The sequence below is a fragment of the Podarcis bocagei genome, assembly GCF_964188305.1.
Source record: "Podarcis bocagei genome assembly, chromosome: 16".
Taxonomy (NCBI): Eukaryota; Metazoa; Chordata; class Lepidosauria; order Squamata; family Lacertidae; genus Podarcis; species Podarcis bocagei.
In genome coordinates this window covers 41,752,259-41,775,189 of record NC_138142.1, presented here as the reverse complement: position 1 = coordinate 41,775,189, position 22,931 = coordinate 41,752,259, and the positions used below count along the sequence as shown (strand labels likewise).

The following is a 22,931-nucleotide window of genomic DNA, read 5'->3' as shown; positions in this document are numbered from 1 at the left end:
TGTTTTGGACTATGACTCCCAACAGCCCCCAGTCAGCTACTGGGGGAGGCTGGCCTGGCATGTGTCCAAGGGCAAAGGCTTTCACCAACCTGGAGATGCCAGGGGACTTCCTGCATGCAGAATGTGAACTCTGGAGACTTTGCCCTGCCTTTGTCTCCGCCCCACTGTTACTGGACTACAACATCAATTGGCCCTACCTGTCCTGGCCTCCTTCCCTTTCTTGTCTCCTTTGCTCCGCTTTACAGAGTGACTCAAAACTTTTGTTTTTCCTTCTTGGTGTTCTGAGGCAATTCCTTTTCCTCCCCACGGGTTAATTATTGCAAAGGTTCTACTTTAAAAGAAACACTCTGACCTCTTCAGTGCAAAGGTGCCCCCTCCAAATCCCCTCTTCTCTCTAAATTTTATTTTTTTTAGACTGCAAATGGGCAAAGAGGTGGCACCCAGGTTTGATCCCTGGCATCTCTGTGTAGGATGGGGGTGGGATCTCTCTGAAGCACTAGAGAGCTGCTGCCAGTCAGTGTAGACAAGTCTAAGGTAGATGGACCAAGGGTCTAGCTTGGGTTAAATCAACACTTTCTCTCTGCTGTATGCAGGGACCAGTATGTCTTCTTCCTGTCCAATGCCCAGAATACTTTAGACACTTTTGCAAGTTATAAATTTTGGGGATGAGGATTACGATGCCAGCTAACAATTATTCACCACTTTGCCTAACTGTAGGGACGCGGGTGGCACTGTGGGTTAAACCACAGAGCCTAGGACTTGCCGATCAGAAGGTTGGCAGTTTGAATCCCCGCGACGGGGTGAGCTCCCGTTGCTCAGTCCCAGCTCCTGCCAACCTAGCAGTTCGAAAGCACGTCAAAGTGCAAGTAGATAAATAGGTACCACTCTGGTGGGAAGGTAAACGGCGTTTCCGTGCGCTGCTCTGGTTCTCCAGAAGCGGCTTAGTCATGCTGGCCACTTGACCCAGAAGCTGTACGCCGGCTCCCTTGGCCAGTAAAGCGAGATGAGCGCCGCAACCCCAGAGTCATCCACGACTGGACCTAATGGTCAGGGGTCCCCTTACCTTTACCTTGCCTGCATCCCTATGTGTCACCAGCCTACCAGGGGAAAGAACTTGTTTCCCCCTGGCCCACTGCAAAGCACCATCCCACCTTCAGCTTAGAAGCCACAGAAGAGCAGCAGACTATTTAGCAGCTGGAAACAAGACTTCTGGGAAAGCAAACTCCTCAGTCTGGTTTCTTAGAAGTGGGGCACATGGCTCTTGGGAACGAAGCACAGAACCTAGCAGAACAGTCACAATAACCAGAATGAAACTGGGGCAAAGGAAAGCAAGAAAAGTGCCCTCAGTAGATTTTAGGTCACATAGAGTGAACTTTTGTTAACTTCTGCAACTCAGAAATTAATAGCACAATGGCACCTGCTGACGTGGCAAAACGCCATCAGTGGTGCTGAAATTGTAACACTTGTTGTAAAAAAGGAATCATTCCTATGCTTACAGATATTGATTGTGAATCATGATTCCAGGGTTTTTCCTCTAAAGCAAACAACTTTTTTCCAGCCTCAGGGTCGCATTACCTCATAAGCAACCTATTGTATTATTCATTCATTCATTCATTCATTCATTCATTCGTTTCTCACCTTTTCCCCCAGACAGGGAATCAAGGTGACTCTAACCTTTGTGAGGCAAGGTGCATTCCAGCCATGGAAAAGCAGAAGTTCCCACACACGTCTGTCTTTCATCCAGGCAAGCTTTTGAAGGACACATTCCAGCTAGGCAAAATCATTTGAGGAAGGTGTTAAGTCAGGGAGATCCATGACCTGGAGGAAGTCCAGAGGACGAGACAGAGAGGCATTGAGGGCCACATCTGGAATGGGGGCCGAAGATTTTCCACCTCTGATCTAAAATATATAGGTCTTGATCACTGAAGAGTGCCTCTTTGATGAATACTAGTCAACATGAACGTTTGTTCTTCTTTCCTCCAAGAAACACCTGTTGGTCTGTACATCGGTTGCCTAATCCTGCCATATCCCAAGCTGCTAAACAAAAACTATCTTGTTCTCAAGCGCATCCTAAACATCCAGTACTTTCCACCAGAAACTACTAAAAAGAACAACTCATTCTCTAAACTGTTTGTTGACAGCCACTGGATTAGATGGCATTTGTTGCTGCAAATTTCCCAGGACAGGAAATTCAAAACTTTGATTTTTAAAACTGTGTATATCAAGAAATGCATTGGTGGACAAGGCCAAAGATCTCTCTTAGCCCTGCCTACTTGCTTGCAGATGTGGCCAGCCAGACATCTTTAGCAAGCACACAAGCATCTGACTTCCCAACTGGGTAGGAATTTGTGAGGCAGAGACAGGAACAATCTTTAGAACTCTTCTGTTTATTTAAGTTTCCTGGACTCTGACTCCTAGGGTTAGTCAAGCACAGTGTGGACCCACTGAGATTAAAGGACGTGGCCAACTTGGGGCCCCTGATATCCGTAGAGGATAACCTAGCTGGATACAACACATAATTTGGTCCAAGACAGTTTGGCACCTGAGGCAAACCACAAAAGGGCATCTCGTCCCATCCTGTCCCCCCACCTGCCAAGGAAGAAGAGGTCGGTGAAGATCTGCATAGGGAACAAGCGGGGAATCAAGATCTACATCGAGAACAAGGGAGGAGAGGGCCCTGAATCACACCGAGCAGAGCCCTGGGGACTCCAGAGGGCAGCCCCTGCCATTTCCTCCCTAGGGGTGGGAGGAGACCAGCAACAGTGCCTGTTTGCCAAGAGGCCACTGTGGAGGGGGCACTGGGAAGGATGCCAAGGAAGCAGCAGATCCGGCCTCTAAGGAGCATGCCACAGCCACCTCTGCTGCAAGAGATGCATTCCTTGGAGGCCAGATGGAGCCTGCTGCCTGAGGCGGTCATCTCATCTTGTCTCACGGGTGGGATGGCCCTGCACACAGAGCCGCCCTACATCACTTCCTCTCATGCAACAAGGGCTTGACTTGCTCCCACACCCAAACTTAAAGAACAGGGCCAGATCATGACCATAATACTTGAAGGATTTGGACCTAAATAGTATTCAAAATGGGATGGGAGGTGGGCAGGAAAGGCTGGAGGCCCTTTGTGAAATCCACAGGGTTTGTCTCCAACTAAGTTCTAGAGGAGATCCACTGTAATTCATGGGCCCAAGACCATCATTTTCATTGGGTCTGCCACCAGTAGGACTAGCATTGGGTAGAGCTCACAAGCGTCATCCTCCAAAGTCAAGATCATGCATACCTCAGTGATTTGAAGGAGAATAATAAATTTTATTTATACCCTACCCTCCCTGGCCGGAGCCGGGCTCAGGGCGGATAACACCAATAAAATTTCAGTAAAAACATAATAAGAAAAAAGAAAAAGAACAATTTAAAATACAACTTAAAATGCAATGTAAAATGCAGCCTCATTTTAAAAGTCAAAATCATAAAGGGGAGGGAAACATAAGGGTCAGACTGAGTCCAAACCAAAGGCCAGGCGGAACAGCTCTGTCTTGCAGGCCCTGTGGAAAGATGTCAAGTCCTGCAGGGCCCTAATCTCTTGTGACAGAGCGTTCCACCAGGTCGGTGCCATTACTGAAAAGGCCCTGGCCCTAGTTAAGTTAAGACCAACCTAAGCACCTTATGACTTGGGACCTCCAAAATGTTGTCATTTGTGGACCTCAAGGTCCTCCGTGGGGCATACTAGGAGAGGCGAAATTACATCCAGTGAAAAAGTATGCCAGCTTCAACTCTGTGCTGTTTCACTTGTATAATAAGAAATCAGGGCTACATTTCCTGGGAAGGCTTTAGATATTTTAAGTACAACTTTAAAATACACAAAAAGGCTCATATTCACCTTTCAGTACCGGTACAGGGAGTCTTATCTTTCCCAGGGCTAGCTTAAATGATCATTGTTAAAAGCATTTATATGGCATGATTCAGTTTAGACTCAGAGGCAGCATGCCTCTGAATGCCACTTTGCTGGGAATCACTGGTGGGCAGTGTGCTGTTGGACTCAGCTCCTACTTGCAGGCCTTCCAAAGGCATCTGGTCGGCCACTGTGAGAACAGAATGTCAGACTAGATGGGCCCCTGCCCTGACCCAGCAACACTGTTAAGGTAGGAAACCAGTAGCATGTTCCTATTACAGACCGAGGAGAGGGATTGGGCAAAATTAAGGGCAGGGTTGACTTGCAACATGAGATAGGACTCCCAGAATTTCTCCATGGGGATGGGGAAGAGATTACACATGCTCCAGCCAAGTCACACCCCTTGCTGAGCTTATTCACAAGAACCTGAGGAGTATCAAACAGGTGGTGTCCTGCAAAAGACCAACCTCTCATTGTGCTAAGGGGTTCACAATCTTTAATGCTACACGGATTAATGCTACACAGAATAAACCACAGAACAAGCAAAATGTTTTAAAGCCATACATGCTCGGTTGCATGTGCAAATATTCAGACAGACAGCAACGAAGTCCTTCTGAGGTGTTCCTCAGAGAAGGATGACAAGTTAAAAAAAAAGTTTTCTACCCGGAAAGATTCAGTAATGTCTGTAAACCACCAGTATGACCAAAATAGGGAGTATATTCGACACTTCCAACGCATAAGAAAGAGTCCTGTTTTGATCCCCATGGTGAGTTTAATAAGACCCAATTTGTGCGTCCACGGAAGTTTAAACGCCAAATGTGTTTGGTCAGGTGCAGAATCCCGGAAGATATGAAGGGTCCAATATCATTTTTTGTTTCTCCACAACCCCATCCCAGAAGTTGCTAGATTGCTGTTCTAGGCCACGTTAGTGACAACCTTGCATTGACCTAATTCCTCATTTTACAGCACAAACCACCTCTTCTCCTTCTTAAATGGAAGTGACCCTATTCCACACAGGCACTGCAACCTTATGCCACTGCCAAGCACCGGAACAAATCGTCCGCCAAGCCAGCAGCATGCAAAACGAAAATCCCCACCCAGGGTTGACTAAGAAAGTTGTCCATGCTGGGTTTAATTCATGCAATGGAAAAACCAGTGACTTTTTCTCCAGCTCATGGGAACATTGCCCAACTAACAAGACTAAAATGAGGACACATTTTTTCCCCTTCTGCTGACATCTCCCAAACTCACTCGGCACAGAAAACTCAAAGCACCCACTAGTAGGGAGGGTAACTGGTCTTGCAGAGAAGCTGGCCCTGTAGGCAATTTTTTTAGCCATCCCATGGACCAAAACATTTTAATTCACAGAGCCAGTAAGGGAATCCAAACTCAGCACGTCCAACGCATCCTTCCAACTGCTACAAAACTCTTCATTTTCTCCTAGTGAAGAGACACTCTTTGTCGGTGTTCAACAAAAACGTTTAAATGAAACAGACGTTCTTAGGAACTGGTTTGCTCTGAAGAATGAACAGGGGAAGAAACAGAAAAAGACCAGCTGACTTGTACACCAGTCCTAACAAGACATTGATCAGAGAGCAAAAGAAGTGCTTCAATCTTGTTTCTAACTATTGCACCCACACCCAATAAATCCGCTCCCAAGTGTTGCAAGCAGTGCTACTCCTACTCAAGAACAGACTCTCATTGAAATCCATACAACTTAAGTCCACTAATTTCAACTCATCTTCTCTAAGTAGAACTCGGTTGGCTGCAACACAAAAAAAACACCAGGTTGGGAGAACTGCCTCCAATCCAAAAAATACTGAGAAACATTTTCTGCTACTTTTGTCAGGGAATATCAGGCTTTATTAAGCAGGACCATTTCAATGCAACGGCTTCATGGATAACCTGCTAGGAGATAAAGACACTTCCTGGACACAAGTCCTCCTCTCTATTCCATCTTCATGGAGATGAGGTTTGAGGGGAGAGCTTGGGAGGGAATAGACTGAACCAGCAGCTTCTTAATGGAGGGTTGCCGTATGTCTGGTATTCAGCCCCCTTAAGCAGTGTCCAGGCGGAAATCGCTGAAATGTCTGGGAAAATCCGAATGTATAGCAGCCCACGTCGGTAGAGTAGATTGGTTATTTTCATTTTTTTAAAAGCAACCCTACTTAATGAAAATATCTACCAATACTAGGATATTCAAGAAGGTAGAGATTGCCCATGATACCTGGGGGGGGCATTGCCTCTAAGAGAAGACAGGGCTCCCAATAATCTTGCCCCCCAACTTTTATCTTATTAACATGAAATTCTGAAAGCAGCTTACACTTCATAAAGTCCCAGTAGCAAAAAAAACATCTTCTAGGAGAGAAGGAGGGGAATCAGCCACAGCAGAACAAAAAATGTTACGTTCAGCAGAAACTAAAGTCGGTTACACAGGGTGGTTAAAAAAAAAATCAGAATCAAGCTTCTCCAACTTATAACTGGGGGGAAATAATAAGGGACTCCCAGTTTTCATCTGTATTCAATACCCCCTTAATCATCCCTTTGGGGAAGGAAGGCTACACACAGGCATATATTCCAACCCTGCCTGCTGACTTTCAAATCTTTTTACCTGTCTAACAGAGAAAAGAGAGGCGCTTATGAGAACAAGCGAGCGAGTAAGGTGTCTCCAAGTGGAGGATCCCACATAGGGTATGGTCTGAAGGCACAGGGGGCTACCACTAACCAGGCCTGGGTTGGAGCAGTGTATTAACAGAAGACTCCCTGGGAACCCCATGCACCCCATTGCCTTGGGTTCCATGATGGAAGAAAGGTAGGATTTAAAAAACAAACAACTCCCTACATTTTATAACATTACACTCACTTTTCTTTCATTAACATGCAGGGAAAGAGGAATCTGGAAATGACTAAAAGCCTGAAGCTAAAACAAAGCCTTGAATAGGCCATGAAAAACAATTAAGAAAAATAATAATACTGTATCTTAATAATATCCATCCCCTACAGCTGCAGCCAGTCTTGAACCAACCATTCTAAAGAGTAGCATTATCTCTGATGCAATGTATCACAATATTAACTGCTGATGGAGGAATGGGGCTCCCCATATCTCTCCTTGCAGTTATAGGGAAATCCTAGATATACGAGGGAGAGTGCTGTATGCTGTCCTCTGGAGAGGTAATAAATCAACTTTAGAATTTTGCTATAAGAATTGTGGGTGGTTTATACCAAAGTGAAATGCACCTGTAGAAGAAAGTTTAAAGCAGCAATGATGTAATCTGAAAAACCCTTACACATTTCCTTTAACAGGGAGAATATTGCTACATAAACTATTAAGTAGAGAACTCTTCTCCCACAAACTAAACATTCCTTCGCTCAGCCTGATATAATCTCAGAATACTGTATCAAACTTTTTTCATTTCTAAAGAGGGAATAATGCAATAAAACTTCTGAGTGGGTGTCCTTCCCCCCAAGTACCCCCTCAACTATAGTGAAAACCTTGAACAGGCCAGGATGCAAGTAGCAGCACAATATGGTATCCCCCCAATATGGGAGGAACATTTCTATATAATTGTAGATGGGTTGCCCCCAAAAGGATGGGGAGCTCCACATATCCCCTCACCTTTAATGGAAATATTGAATACAAAGAAGGAGTATGAGCTATATGGTGTACTGCAAGAATTTAATTTTTTAAAACAGAAAGAGAGAGAATGTGATTACATAATTTGGAATGGGTTATACAAATAGCGTGCATATGATGTGGCGGGAACAATCCACTGTCTGCCCAACAAATCTCAGCTGTAGTGAAAAAACAAATGTAGTATAATCTATTATTTACTCTGAAACTAGGTATGTTTCCAGGAGAGTTAGCTGTGCTGGCTTCATATGGAATAAGCTTTTTTTTAAAAAAAAAAGTATTGTGGAATTTGAAAGCTGGCTTATTGGGACATATAAGCTTTGCTAGGCTTCTGTCCACTTCATCAGATGCCCCTAATGAAGCCCATTAAGACTTATTAAGACTTAATAAATTTATTGGCCGTCAATATTTCACAAGACTCTTTCTGCATGTCTATATATGGGTCGTATCTGGCTAAGTCATCCTCAGTGCAAACCTACTGACATCAATCCACTTGGTTCATTTGAGTCCATATGATTCCAATGGGCCTACTCTGCGTATAACTTAGCAAAATGCAACTGTGGGGGGGGGCCCATGGTGCACACACCCCTTACATATATATATAAAGTAAAATGTAGCTCTGTTCTAGTAACAAGAAGCCGAAAGCACCAGCCTGAAGATGACGAGTGAGACCTCGTCGAAACGTCGCCTAGACACCCCAACTCTTACACGGGAAGACACCCGAAGACACCAAAACCTGCATATATATATATATATATATACACACACACACACACACACACATACTCTGGGAGTACATGCACACAGATACATATATAGATATATGAAGAACATGACTACATAACTATAAGCCACTTGGAGATTTTATTACAACCAAGTAGTATATAAATTTGGTGAAATCAACAAACAATAAATAATGGTGGCAGGTTACGCACACTAAATGCATCCCCTCACCTGTGGTGCAAATCTTGAATGGGGCCATGATACTAAGAAGCACCATCTTCAGCATCAAAACACAGCTAAATATATAGACATAAACTCAGGCATAAAGATATACTCTCTCTACACATGTGTGCTTGTGTGGGCGCTGCGAAAGGACAGTGCTAGTGATAAGGCAGTCTTATCAACACAACTGAACCTATGCATAAACTCGGGAGCCACAGACCCACAGGGGGGAAAAACAGGGAAGAGATCTAAAATTGGGATTTGCAGGTCGCTAGGGTGAGACCCCTAAGCAGAGGCATCAGCTGTGGCATTTGATGAGTCTTGAGAACAGAACTGAATTATATGCATGCATATACATATGCATATATACACACACACGCGAATAAAACTCCGGGGTGTACAGCCTCACGCTGCACACGTGTTGGTGTGTACAGACGCACACGCGTGTGGAGAAAGGGGGGAGAGGATGCTCTGAATTATATGCATGCATGGGTGTATATACATATGCATACTGATCTATCTATCTATATAGATAGATAGATAGATAGATCTATCTATATATACACACACATGCAAATAAAATCCCGGGGTATACAACCTCACGCTGCACACGTGCTTGTGTGTACACATGCACACGCGTGTGCAGAAAGGGGGGAGAGGATGCTCTGAATTATATGCATGCATGGGTGTATATACATATGCATACTGTATATCTATCTATCTATCTATCTATACACACACACACACACACACACAAATAAAACTCCAGGGTGTACAGCCTCACGCTGCACACATGTTGGTGTGTATACACACACACACGCATGTGGAGAAAGAGGGGAGCTGCAGGTGTGTGTTTTGGGGGGCCCGCCCCCCATACTCACACCTCGAGGATGCTGTCCCCTTTGCATGGGTGTATATACATATGCATATCCACACAGGCACGCAAATAAAACTCTGGGTTGTACAGCCTCACGCTGCACACGTGTTGGGGTGTACGTGTGGACAATGGGGGGGAGAGGATGCTCTGAATTATATGCATGCATGGGTGTATATACATATGCATACATACACACACACACACACACACGTATGCACGCAAATAAAACTCCGGGGTGTACAGCCTCACTCTGCACACGTGTTGGTGTGTACACACGCACACGCGTGTGGAGAAGGGGGGAGCTGCAGGTGTGTGTGTGTGTTTTTGGGGGGTGGATGAGAGACCCTCCCTCCCTCCCCTCCCTCCCCGGCCCCGCCCCCCCGTACTCACACCTCGAGGATGCGGTCCCCTTTGCGCACCCCGGCGCGCTCGGCCGCCCCCCCGCCCAGGACGGCGCTGACGTGCTGCAGCGGCGCGTAGAGCTCCCCGTTGATGCTGCGCAGCTGCCCGCCCTCGCTCACTTGCCCGCGCACGTTGAACCCGTAGCCGGATTCCGACTTGACGATGCGGACCACGCGAGGCCCCGCCGGGGGGGCGGGGGGAGGCGGCGGCTGAGGGGGAGCCGTGGGGGTGGTGGCGGTGGCGACGGAGGAGGAGGAGGGAGCCGGCGCTGCTACCGACGACGACGACGACGACAAGGAGCCCGAGCCGCCGCCGCCGCCTCCCCCGGAGCTGCCGCCCCTCAGCGGGCCGGGAAGGACGGAGCGCGGCAGCCCCTCGCTCCCCTCGTCCGCCATCTTGGCGCGAGCAAGACGCCGCCGCGGCTCTTGGGCCCCCCGCCCCCCCCCTCGGAGAGCGCGAGCGCCGTCACGCGACCGGCCACGCCCCCTTCTCCCTCTCTGCCTCCGTCTCCCTCCGCCTCGCCGGCTTCCGTAGGCACCGCCGCTGCCGCCGCACGCACGAGGACGCATGCGCACAAGCGGGCGAGCCGATCGCACGCGCATAGTAGAACCAAACTTGGGTCGCCAGCTGCTGTAGGACTACAATTCCCATCATCCCCGACCACTGGTCCCGCTAGCTATGGATGATGGGAGTTGTAGTCCCCCCCAAAAAACCGGCGGAGACCCAAGTTTGGGAAACTCTGGTCTAGTTAGCTTCAGGTTACAGACGCTTCAGGTTACAGACGCCTTAGGTTACAGACTCCACTAACCCAGAAATAGTGCTTCAGGTTAAAGTTCAGTGCTTCAGAACTTTGCTTCAGGATGAGAACAGAAATCGGGCTCCGACGGCTCGGCGGCAGCAGGAGGCCCCATTAGCTAAAGTGGTGCTTCAGGATAAGAATAGTTTCAGGTTAAGAACGGACCTCTGGAACGAATTAAGTTCTTTAACTTGAGGTACCACTGTAGTAGCCTGCATCTTAAAAAGCAGAGACATCACCTTGCCAACAAAGGTCCGTATAATTAAAATAAAAAAATTCCTTCCAGTAGCACCTTAAAGACCAACTAAGTTAGTTATTGGTATGAGCTTTCGTGTGCATGCACAAAGCTATGGTTCTCCCAGTAGTGATGTATGGAAGTGAGAGCTGGACCATAAAGAAGGCTGATCACCAAAGAATTGATGCTTTTGAATTCTGGTGGTGGAGGAGACTCTGGAGAGTCCCATGGACTGCAAGAAGATCAAACCTCTCCATTCTGAAGGAAATCAGCCCTGAGTGCTTACTGGAAGGACAGATCCTGAAGCTGAGGCTCCAAGACTTTGGCCACCTCATGAGAAGAGAAGACTCCCTGGAAAAGACCCTGATGTTGGGAAAGATGGAGGGCACAAGGAGAAGGGGATGACAGAGGACGAGATGGTGGGACAGTGTTCTCGAAGCTACCAGCATGAGTTTGACCAAGTGGAAGTGGAAGACAGGAGGGCCTGGCGTGCTCTGGTCCAGGGGGTCACGAAGAGTCGGACATAACTAAACAACAACAACAGTTAAGTCTGGCTCCGAGGACCAGGAAGATGGTTAACGCCCATCCCAATTCCTCCCCCCCCCACCCGTCACTGAGAAGTGGGAGGATAGCTGGCTTCCCCAATCGCCTCCTATTTCAGAAGACCAGAGCAGGGATGGGGAAACTCAGTGTTTTGCATTTTTAATATATGTATATATACAGCTGTGGAAGAGCCATAGCTCAATGGTAGAGCCCTGTTTGCCCCCCCCCCCGGCCGAGCGTGAGCGCTGCCACGCGACCGGCCACGCCCCCTCTCCCTTTGCCTCCTTTCCAGCTTACCGGCTTCCATAGGCGCCGGCGCCGCACGCACGATGACGCATGCGCACAAGCGGGCAAGCGGATTCCACGCACGCATAGTAGACCCAAACTCAGGTCTCCAGCTGCTTTAGGACTACAGTTCCCATCATCCCTCGCCACTGGTCCCGCTAGCTAGGGGTGATGGGAGTTGTAGTCCAAAAAAACCAACAACAGCTGGAGACCCAAGTTTGGGAAACTCTGGTGTAGTTAGTGTAGTATCCTGTGTGGTTCCCTCAGGCGAGCCAAGGGAAAAGGCGCGGGGAGGCGGGGATCATGGGAGATGTAGTCTCAGGAAGGAAGGGTGGCTGTATGGTAAAGGGTAAAGGGACCATTAGGTCCAGTCGTGACCGACTCTGGGGTTCCGGCGCTCATCTCGCTTTATTGGCCGAGGGAGCCGGCGTACAGCTTCCGGATCATGTGGCCAGTAGGACTAAGCGGCCAGTAGGACTAAGCTGCTTCTGGTGAACCAGAGCAGTGCATGGAAACGCCGTTTACCTTCCCGCCGGAGTGGTACCTATTTCTCTACTTGCACTTTGACGTGCTTTTGAACTGCTAGGTTGACAGGAGCTGGGACCGAGCAGCGGGGGCTCACCCCATCGCGGGGATTCGAACCACCGACCTTCTGATCGGCAAGTCCTAGGCTCAGTGGTTTAACCCACGGCGCCACCTGCGTTTTACTCTGCATCAATCGCACTCCCAGAGTTAGCCACGATTGTATGAAATCCTGCATTTCCCCCACAAAAACAGCTTTGAACCAAACAGAAAAAAGAACCACCTAGCTGTGTTTTAAGCTGGTGAGGTATACACAGTCTATGAGTCTTTTTTGGCTAAAGGATGGGACATGAAAGCCGTAAAGAAATCCTAATAAATGCAATAAAAAGGTGGAGGGACTTGCAACATTAGAAGCAACAGTCATTACCATCTCGTATCATATTGCCTCCCTCCCCACAAGACCATTAAGTCCAGCGTCTAAAATCCCTTTATTGTCCGAGCTGGGGGGGAATGTGCCTCCTTCCTCCCGTCCTGGAGCTACCAACCCTCACAGGAGTTTAATCCTGGGGGGGAAATGTTACAGGATTTGCAATTTTGGGCAAGTCACATCCAAAATCAGGGAGAAGGGGGGGAATGCAATTCCCTTTCCATGCGCTAATAAACATTAAGGCACTGCATGTTAATTAACGATCTCAACTATTAATAACTCATTAATTAGAGCCTAAATCCTCGTCGCGGAGCTTCATGGGAATTGCAGTCCAGGGCAGCCAGTAAGTCTAAAACGGTTCCCTGGGCGCCGCTATGCCAAGACTGCGCACGCGCCTTTGCTGCAATGCCTCATGGGAGTTGGAGTTCAGGAATAGAGACAGACAGACTAGGACACGCCCCTTCGGAGGGGCCGCTGCTCCAAGGGGGAAAAACGTGAGCAAGCGGAGAGTTACGTTCTCCGTCCTCGCGCGGCGTCAGGGGAGGCGCGCCCCGCCTCTTTCGCGCAAGGGCTTTCGGGGGCTGTAGTTCCGCTGAGTGGGGAGTGGGTAGCAGGTTGCTATGGGCAACCACAGCGCGGGGGCCTGGCTTGGTTCTTGCCCCTTCGAATTCCACAGCGTGCAACGTTTCCTGAACCCACCCTTGTAAATAAGATAAAAATAAAAACCGAGTTTTGCTGACAACATTCGCTGTTATGATAGCCATGTTATTTAGAGCCATAGAATCAATCATGAGTTGGAAGGGGGGCCAGGCAGATGGGTGGGGTATAAATATTTATTATTATTATTATTATTATTATTATTATTATTATTATTATTATTATTATTATTATTATTATTATTATTATTATTATCATCATCATCATCTAATCCAACCCCCTACAAGGTGGGAATCCCAGCTAGATCAGACACGGCACATGGCCATACAATTTGTTGTTCCAACATTTACAAATTAACCTTTGCATATTCAGTGCTACTTTCCTGCTCACTTAACGAACTGTGCACACACAGAAATAAACTGTACCCTGCTTTTCTGTTTTATAAACAATTTTGGGCATTACGGCTGTTATTTTGCATAACCCAGTGCAGACCCACTGAAATTTGTGGACATAGCTACAGCCACCATAAATTCTAAACAGCCATGGTTCCCCACCTCCACCACCACGCCAAAGAATTGTGGGAGTTTTAGTTCGTTAGCATCTTAAAAAGCAGAGACATCACCTTACCAACAAAGGTCCGTATAGTTCAAGCTCTGGTTTTCCCAGTAGTGATGTATGGAAGTGAGAGCTGGACCATCAAGAAGGCTGATCGCCGAAGAATGGATGCTTTTGAATTCTGGTGCTGGAGGAGACTCTTGAGAGTCCCATGGACTGCAAGAAGATCAAACCTCTCCATTCTGAAGGAAATCAGCCCTGAGTGCTCACTGGAAGGACAGATCCTGAAACTGAGGCTCCAAGACTTTGGCCACCTCATGAGAGGAGAAGACTCCCTGGAAAGGACCCTGATGTTGGGAAAGATGGAGGGCGCAAGGAGAAGGGGACGACAGAGGACGAGATGGTGGGACAGTGTTCTCGAAGCTACAAACATGAGTTTGGCCAAACTGCAGGAGGCCGTGGAAGACAGGAGGGCCTGGCGTGCTGTGGTCCAGGGGGTCACGAAGAGTCGGACACGACTAAATGACTAAACAACCAGGGTGCTGAAAGTTCTTAGGAGATCTCGGTTCCCCCTTCCCAGAGCTACAATTCCCAGAGTTCCCTCTATACCTGTCCGCATTTTCCTCGGAGACTCAGGGAAACCTCTTCCGAAAGGCGAGAGGCACCCTTCTCCTCCCAGAGGCACCCGCCAACCAGAGGAGGAGAAGTGGGCGATATTAATTAACAGCTTGCGCATTTGATTGTCAACACATATGGGCTAATCGAGTCAATGTTTGCAAATGCTCACAGCTGCGTCGGCTTAAGGGGAAACAGAGCAGGGTTGTGCGTGTTGTTGTTTTGCACTCAACCAAACCTCTGCAACAGCAAATGTTTGCCTGGAAGGCCTGCCTGCAAGAGTCGCGCACCTGGGCAGGTAAAAGCGTTTGCATTTTCCGCATGCAGGGACACACACCCCTGGGTGCAGCTAGCTGGACATCGCTCTACCATACAGGAGAGGGACCCTTGCAGGATCAAATCAACAGTCTTCATTTGGTCCCATCTTTACTGAATTGGAACACAGCGGGGTTTGTTTTGAAATTTAAAAATTGAGGTCTTATAAATATAATAAATGTTCATAACTGCATATATAAACCACATGTCTGAAACCCCGCAGAAAAAGTCCTGAAGCCATTTTGTCCCTCCCAAATTGACCTCAAATATTTCTCTGCAAAGTCGAAGGAAAATGGAAAAGCCTCCCCATTGTCTTTTTGTTCACAGATCCTTTCTTAAGGATATGTCTATGTTTGAATAGGGTGAGCCTGTGACCTGACTCAGGAACTAAGTAGTTATCATTACAAAAGACTGACCAGGCTCCCCAGGGTATCCAATCAAGTGAGCCTTAACAGGTAACCTGTCAGACAGGAGATAAACAATGCACTCAGATTTCTGTTGTAGACCGCCCTTTCTGTGTTGTATGTATGATGTTTCTGGGGGTGGTCTTGAGCTCCAGGGCAGGGAATTTAAAATGTCTATATAAGGGCGGGCACACCTTTGTTCTGGGTCCTCCTCCTTCTCCTGTGTGTGAGGGGAGCACCCTGTTGCAACAGTTCAATAAAGATCAGGCTTACGAGCTGCTTTGCTTCTCAATATTTTCTGGTTGGCCTCTGTTATTTCTGACCGATGGAGAACCTACAAAGGACTCTATAAGGGCTCTTGTGTTCCCCATAAGGGAATAAGGGCAGATTTTTGTTTATTACAGTTTCCAGGTATTCCTGCCTCAGATTCCTGACACAACAAGCCTTCACAAAGCAGGCTTCCCTCCGGTTTCAGAGTTACAAGAGCTTTGTATTATGGGGTGGACTAAAGAAACAGAATTGGAAACTTGGGGTGGTTTCTGCATGCGATGGGGATGATGTCAGCTGCTAGCGTTTCCCCTGCCCCTTGGCCATGGGTGCAATCTCAGAGTGGGCTGTGGGTTTTGGGGTTTATTGCACCAAACACAGGCTAACCCATCAGCTCTGCTGTGAGATCAGTTCCCTCAGGCCTCCTCACCCATAGCTGTCACCTGGGAGCAGCCATTCTCTCCGACTGCCTCAGTGGGAGAGATGGGAGGCAGAAAATTTGCTCCATCAGCTCTGCCGAAAGGCCAGCTCCAGCAGGTGCCTTCTACCCCCACAATGTGCCAGCATTTGATCATACCACCCAAAAAAATTGTTTAAGAATTGGGGCCCGAATTTGTTTTTTTCCTCCTCCCTCCCTGTGCCTTTTTCCTTGTGTGTCGTGGTCTTTCTTTCTTTCTTTCTTTCTTTCTTTCTTTCTTTCTTTCTGGATTATAAGACTGCAGGCAGAGACTTGTCTTGTTTTAATTGAATGTATGTAAGCCACTCTGGGAGACATCACCTTGCCAACAAAGGTCTGTATAGTAAAATCTATGGTTTTCCCAGTAGTCATGTATGGAAGTGAGAGCTAGAACATAAAGAAGACTGATCACCAAAGAATGGATGCTTTTGAATTGTGGTGCTGGAGGAGACTCTTGAGAGACTGCAAGAAGATCCAACTGATCCATTCTGAAGGAAATCAGCCCTGAGTGCTCACTGGAAGGACAGATCCTGAAGCTGAGGCTCCAAGACTTTGGCCACCTCATGAGAAGAGAAGACTCCCTGGAAAAGACCCTGATGTTGGGAAAGATGGAGGGCACAAGGAGAAGGGGACGACAGAGGAGGAGATGGTGGGACAGTGTTCTCGAAGCTGCCAGCATGAGTTTGACCAAACTGCGGGAGGCAGTGGAAGACAGGAGGGCCTGGCGTGCTCTGGTCCAGGGGGTCACGAAGAGGCGGACACGACTAAAGGACTAAACAACAAATAGTGGGACGTGAGGGCAATGCCTCCCTATCTTCCTTCCAGTTGAGGTCAGACAGGCCCACTCTCCCTGTTGAACTTCCAACACCAAGTGAAGTCTTCTTTCATTCCAGCAGGCAGTTAAACTGAATCCCGATTTTATGGGTTCCACTTACTTTTATCTGCATTGCATTGTTTTTCCCAGCTTAAGAGATGAAGAGGTACGTAGTCAAAATGAGTATCGCCAGCTGCCCTGTGGAAAGGATCCCAGTGCCTTTTAAATAGGTTAGCAGCATATATTTTTGAAGTCTGTCCATTGAATGATATTGCTTGTAAGCCACACCCTGGTAAGGTTTGTATCTTGAGATGCAGGATCTAAATTGCAACACATCAATCATCCTGTCAAAAGGTAGGCGATTCATCCTCCCGCAAGTTTCTCAGGGACCAGGCCTACTCCTCAGACTTACCAGAAAAGGTTGATTTGTTCTCTGGTGCCAGTTTTTAGTTGTTTTTATCAGGTTTCAAATATATAGAAAATTTTAAAAACCCTCCTTGTTATGTTGTGGGTGAACATATCAGATGACACAGCGATTCTTCAAACAGCTCTTGTTTATTCAGGGTTCAGCCAGCCTGCTTATATAGAGCTCCACTAGAACCCAACAGTAACCACTTTCTCTAACTATCCAATCACTGAATGTCACTTTCAATCCCTTATTTGCATATGTGGACCTGAGTGAAAACTATCTACAGTATCCCCCTGGTGGCCCAGGGTGAGAACTTCAGTACATAACACTCCCAATCTGGGATAGGTATAAGAGGATGAATCACAATACAGATATTTTGACAAAAGAAAAAGGGACAAAGTCCATTAACTTTGTGATTGTTACTATACATCCTATTACGTTTACATGCGGGATCTCAACTACAGCTTCCATGGCAGATGGCCATTTGAAATCTCCCAAAGAAGAGTTTCTTGAAGGGAAATTGTCAAAACGGCCATGTTGTCTGGGAGTAATTCCCTTTTTCATGATTTCCCAAGCAAGGATCATGCAAACTTTTACCTTTCCATAAAAAGCTGTTTGCATCATTGAAAGCTCTGTTATTGCATTTTCCTTTTAAGACAAAAGATGTTAACATATGACTTGTTTTTTCTAAACTAAAACCTCAGTATTCAGATTAAACTGCCGTGTTGGCACTTTGCGATAAATAACTGGGTTTTGGGTTGCAGTTTGGGCACTGGGTTTCTAAAAGGTTTGCCACCACTGGTATAAAGCACCTCTCTGGGTTCCCAAGGCTCGCCCTCCAACGCAGAGACATGTATAGGTTTTGCTGGCAGGTTGTGTTCATCCTTATCTATGGGGAAGCCACTGTCTGCAGGGACTAAGACAAAAGGGGAGCCACAGCATAAATGCGGACCCCTCCAAGCCTCGTATGTGGCCCCCAGCACCCTTTGCAGGCCACACAGCCACACCTCCCCTGCTTTGCATGCCCCTCAAGTGTTGGATGGTAGCTAATGGATTAAGGTTGAATCCTGACAAGACAGAAGTACTGTTCTTCGGGGACAGGTGGGTGTGAGGGACTCCCTGGTCCTGAATGGGGTAACTGTGCCCCTGAAGGACCAGGTGCGCAGCCTGGGAGTCATTCTGGACTCACAGCTGTCCATGGAGGTGCAGGTCAATTCTGTGTCCAGCTGTCTACCAGCTCCATCTGGTACGCAGGATGAGACCCTGCCTGCCCGCGGACTGTCTGGCCAGAGTGGTGCATGCTCTGGTTATCTCCTGCTTTGACTACTGCAATGCGCTCTACGTGGGGCTACCTTTGAGGGCGACCCGGAAACTGCAACTAATCCAGAATGCGGCAGCTAGACTGGTGACTGGGAGCAGCTGCCAAGACCACATAACACTCGTCTTGAAAGACCTACACTGGCTCCCAATACGTTTCCGAGCACAATTCAAAGTGTTGGTGCTGACCTTGAAAGCCCTAAATGGCCTCGGTCCTGTATACCTGAAGGAGCGTCTCCACCCCCATCATTCAGCCCGGATGCTGAGGTCCAACTCCAAGGGTCTTCTGGCGGTTCCCTCTCTGTGAGAAGCGAAGATACAGGGAACCAGGCAGAGGGCCTTCTTGGTGGTGGCACCCGCCCTGTGGAACGCCCTCCCACCAGATGTCAAAGAGAAAAACAACTACTAGACTTTTAGAAGACACCTGAAGGCAGCCCTGTTTAGGGAAGCTTTTAATGTTTGATGCATTACTGTATTTTAATATTTTGTTGGAAGCTGCCCAGAGTGGCTGGGGAAGCCCAGCCAGATGGGCGGGGTACAAATAATAAATTATTTATTATTATTATTATTATTATTATTATTATTATTATTATTATTATTATTATTATTATTATTATTTCTGCATGGCTGAAATGCCTCCTTGAACTCTGATGATGCTTCTTGCTGACGGGCAGACAGAGAGAGGGCTGTGTGTTTAGAAACTAGCCTACTGTAGAAAAAGGTAAAATTTGCATGCGTTGATCCACTCCCTTTTGCCCACCCCGGTAAGTGGACCTCAAGGGGTTGCCCAGAAGGGAATGCGGCTCTCAGGCAGAAAACATTCCCCACCATGGCCTAGGACCCTGCCTTCCCCAACCTGCAGTTGTTGTTTTTCTGGAGAGCTGCCATCGTCCACGCTCTGGGTTGAAGGAAGTTGTACCTGAGCCAGGCAGGGCTGAGAGTAGGTTTCAGGCGTGGGGGACCTTTGGCGCATCAGGTGTCGCTGAACTATAACTCCCACCAGCCCCACAAGCATGGGCGATAAGCATCTGGGTGCCATAGCATCTGGGCGGCCAAACGTTTCCGGCAGGCAGACCCCAACTTTTGCAAAATGAATCCAGATGCAGTAGCCTTTGTTCTGACCCAGCCAAGAGGTGACTCCTAACGTTCTCAAAAGCAGGTGCGCGCGCACCAAGGAGCTTTCTCCAAGGGATGGGGGTCAAGCCCCTTTGAGCTGCAAAGTTTATCAACCGATAGCAGGCTGCAAAGATCTTTTTCAGAAGCAGACTCAAAGCAAGCCACCCTTGCTTTAATGCATGGGTGGGCAAACTAAAAGGACGTGGGTGGCACTGTGGTCTAAACCACTGAGCCTCTTGGGCTTGCCAATCAGAAGACTGGCGGTTCGAATCCCCACGACGGGGTGAGTTCCCGTTGCTCGGGCCCTGCGCCTGCCAACCTAGCAGTTCAAAAGCACGTCAAAGTGCAAGTAGATAAATAGGTACCGCTCCGGTGGGAAGGTAAACGGCGTTTCCGTGCGCTGCTCTGGTTCGCCAGAAGCGGCTCTGTCATGCTGGCCACATGACCCGGAAGCTGTACGCCGGCTCCCTCGGCCACTAAAGTGAGATGAGCACCACAACCCCAGAGTCCTCCGCAACTGAACGGTCAGGGGTCCCTTTACCTAGGCAAACTAAGGTCCGGAGGGCCAGATCCAACCCAATCGCCTTCTAAATCCAGCTTGCGGACGGTCCAGGAATCAGCGTGTTTTTACATGAGTAGAATGTGCCCTTTTATTTAAAATGCATCTCTGGGTTGTTTGTGGGGCATAGGAATTCGTTCACTTTTCCCAGCAAAACATAGTCCAGCCACCCACAAGGTCTGAGGGACAGGACAGGACTGGCCCCCTGCTGAAAAAGTTTGCTGACCCCTGCTTAATGCATATGAAACACCTCCTCTTTTTTTAAACACTCAACTCAGTATTTATTTCTACATTCACACAATGCTAGATTACATGATACGAGTCAATCCTCTACATTCTGCCACGGTGCGGCGCGGCCAACCGACAGGGTTAAATGCAGACATGGGGTAATCTCTGTTCTCTAGGGGGCTAGGCTGAGCTTGACGGGAGAAGTTCACTCTCTGCCTGAGAGGTGGATGGGCAGTTGGCGAGACATAATTCTTTCGGAGGCGAGAAGAGGGAAGAAACCAGAACACATCTTTCCCCCTCAACTTTGTCAAACCCAAATGCGCCTTTACACTGTTATTAATAATCTGAAAGTAACCCTTGATGGGCATACAAACTGAACTTCCTAGCGCTGGGATAAAAACTGAACTTCCTAGCACTGGACGGAGCTAATAGCGATATATATATATATATACATGACATATATAATTATATATATATAATTACTAAAAAGGCACTTTCTTTCCAAAAAGAGACCAGCCTTACAGATCAATTGCAAGGACTGCAAAGGTTCCTTCTTGCAGCCTTTGGGTGGGGCGAAAGCGTCCTTTTGGCCTTCAAACGTCCTCGCGTCCCGTCCCAATTAAACCCTTTTCAGAAAATCCTCCTTTTTTTCTTTTTTGCAGCTTCAAGCAGGCCGTGCTGCTAGGCAGATGGGGCTCCCCAGACAGTCCCACCGAACGCTACAAGGGAGTTGGTTGCCTCTGGGGAGCGAGCAGCAAGGGCGAAGCAGCTGGCGATGGACTAAGGGCCCGGCGAGTTTGCAGAGGGTTCCTTTTCCGGGGAGCAGGGAGCGGAGGAGAGGGGTTTGAGTTCATGTTTCCAGCACTCGGATGAGAGGCAAAGGTTTGGGGCCTGGAGACTTGGTGAGCCGTTTGCTGCAGGAGAGAGAAAGAAGACAAAGGGGAGGGAGAGAGATATTAGAGAATAAGCCGACATTAGGAAACGTGGAGGTAAAGGTGTTGGGATATTCCGTTCCACCTTAAGGAACAGGAATGATTGCTGTGTGTCACATGCCTGTTTACACTCCAGCACAGCTTGCTGGGAAGTTTGTGTATAGCTTTTGCTTTAGCTGTCTTGCTTTGGACACGGAGGAGATCAGACCACAGAGCCTAGGACTTGCCGATCAGAAGGTCAGCGGTTCAAATCCCCACAACAGGGTGAGCTCCCGTTGCTCAGTCCCTGCTCCTGCCAACCTAGCAGTTCACAAGCACGTCAATGTGCAAGTAGAGAAATAGGTACCGCTCCAGCGGGAAGGTAAACGGCGTTTCCGTGCGCTGCTCTGGTTCGCCAGAAGCGGCTTAGTCCTGCTGGCCACATGACCCGGAAGCTGTACACCGGCTCCCTCGGCCAATAAAGCGAGATGAGCGCCGCAACCCCAGAGTCGGCCACAACTGGACCTAATGGTCAGGGGTCCCTTTACCTTACCGTATTTTTTGCTCTATAAGACTCACCCAACCATAAGACGCACCTAGTTTTAGAGGAGAACAAGAAAAAAAATGTTCTCTCCCTCTCTGCTCAGCACCTCTCCAGCAAAGCGGGAGGAGAAATGGAAGGGGCTCCGTTTCTCCTCCTGCTTCGCTGAAGGGGCACTGCGCAGAGAGGGAAAACTGTGCAGCGGCTCTCCAGCGAAGCAGAGCCAGGAGAGCAAGAGGGATCGATCCCTCTTGCTCTCCTGGCTTCAGCGAAAGCTGCACAGCCTGCATTCGCTCCATAAGACGCACACACATTTCCCCTTACTTTTTAGGAGGGGAAAAGTGCGTCTTATAGAGCGAAAAATACGGTGCGCTGAACAAACTGCGTGCCCTCGGGTCACAGATTCATGCAGCCCCAAGGACTGGAGTTCGCCTGGCACACCGGCCGCTGGGCTGGAGCCAGCTGGGGGCCTGCCAATTGCCCCCGTTTTCTTGGCTGCATGCCAACCAAAGGATAGCCTCTCGCTCACATGGGCCTACTTGGAGGTTGCTGCCTGCGTACCTTCACTTGGGGAATGTCAAGATCCCAGTCCCCATGGTTTTGAATCAAGGGTTCAAAGAGGAAAACAGGAAGCTGCCCTACCAATCTGCTCACCATCGTCGACACTGATTGGCAGCGCCTCTTCAGGGTTTCAGGCAAGAGTCCGTTCCCTGGCCCTAACGGGAGATGCTGGGGACATTCTGGTTGCCCCCCCCCCCCGTGAGCCACGCCCCTTCCAAGGTCTACAGGCTGAGACCCTCCCTGCCTGCAGACTGTCTGGCCAGAGTGGTGCATGCTCTGGTTATCTCCTGCTTGGACTACTGCAATGCGCTCTACGTGGGGCTACCTTTAAGGGTGACCCGGAAACTGCAATTAATCCAGAATGCGGCAGCTAGACTGGTGACTGGGAGCGGCTGCTGGGACCACATAACACCTTTCTTGAAAGACCTACATTGGCTCCCAGTACGTTTCCGAGCACAATTCAAAGTGTTGGTGCTGACCTTGAAAGCCCTAAACAGCCTCGGCCCAGTATACCTGAAGGAGCGTCTCCACCCCCATCGTTCAGCCCAGACACTGAGGTCCAGCTCCGAGGGCCTTCTGGCAGTTCCCTCATAGTAAGAAGCGAGGTTACAGGGAACCAGGCAGAGGGCCTTCTCAGTGGTGGCACCCGCCCTGTGGAA

The 22,931-nt window shown here is 48.4% G+C and overlaps 2 protein-coding genes across 5 annotated transcripts in view; both read right to left on the bottom strand.

Annotated features, from left to right (window-relative positions):
• The window catches only part of SNX27 (sorting nexin 27), a 40,468-nt gene extending 30,320 nt beyond the window's left edge, over window positions 1–10,148 (bottom strand). Inside the window, exon 1 of one of the 2 annotated variants that reach the window (XM_081173609.1) lies at window positions 9,727–10,148. In XM_081173609.1, coding sequence (XP_081029735.1) covers window positions 9,727–10,133 — 407 coding nt within the window. In that variant the 5' untranslated portion in view covers window positions 10,134–10,148. The remainder of the gene's footprint in view (window positions 1–9,726) is intronic. The other variant, XM_081173610.1, reaches the window with a different exon arrangement.
• Window positions 10,149–20,287: 10,139 nt separating this feature from the next.
• Window positions 20,288–22,931, bottom strand: part of TUFT1 (tuftelin 1) — a 57,624-nt gene continuing 54,980 nt past the window's right edge. For all 3 annotated transcript variants that reach the window (XM_081173734.1, XM_081173735.1, XM_081173736.1), the window contains exon 12: window positions 20,288–21,173. In XM_081173734.1, the coding sequence (XP_081029860.1) occupies window positions 21,110–21,173 (64 nt within the window). In that variant the 3' untranslated portion in view covers window positions 20,288–21,109. The remainder of the gene's footprint in view (window positions 21,174–22,931) is intronic.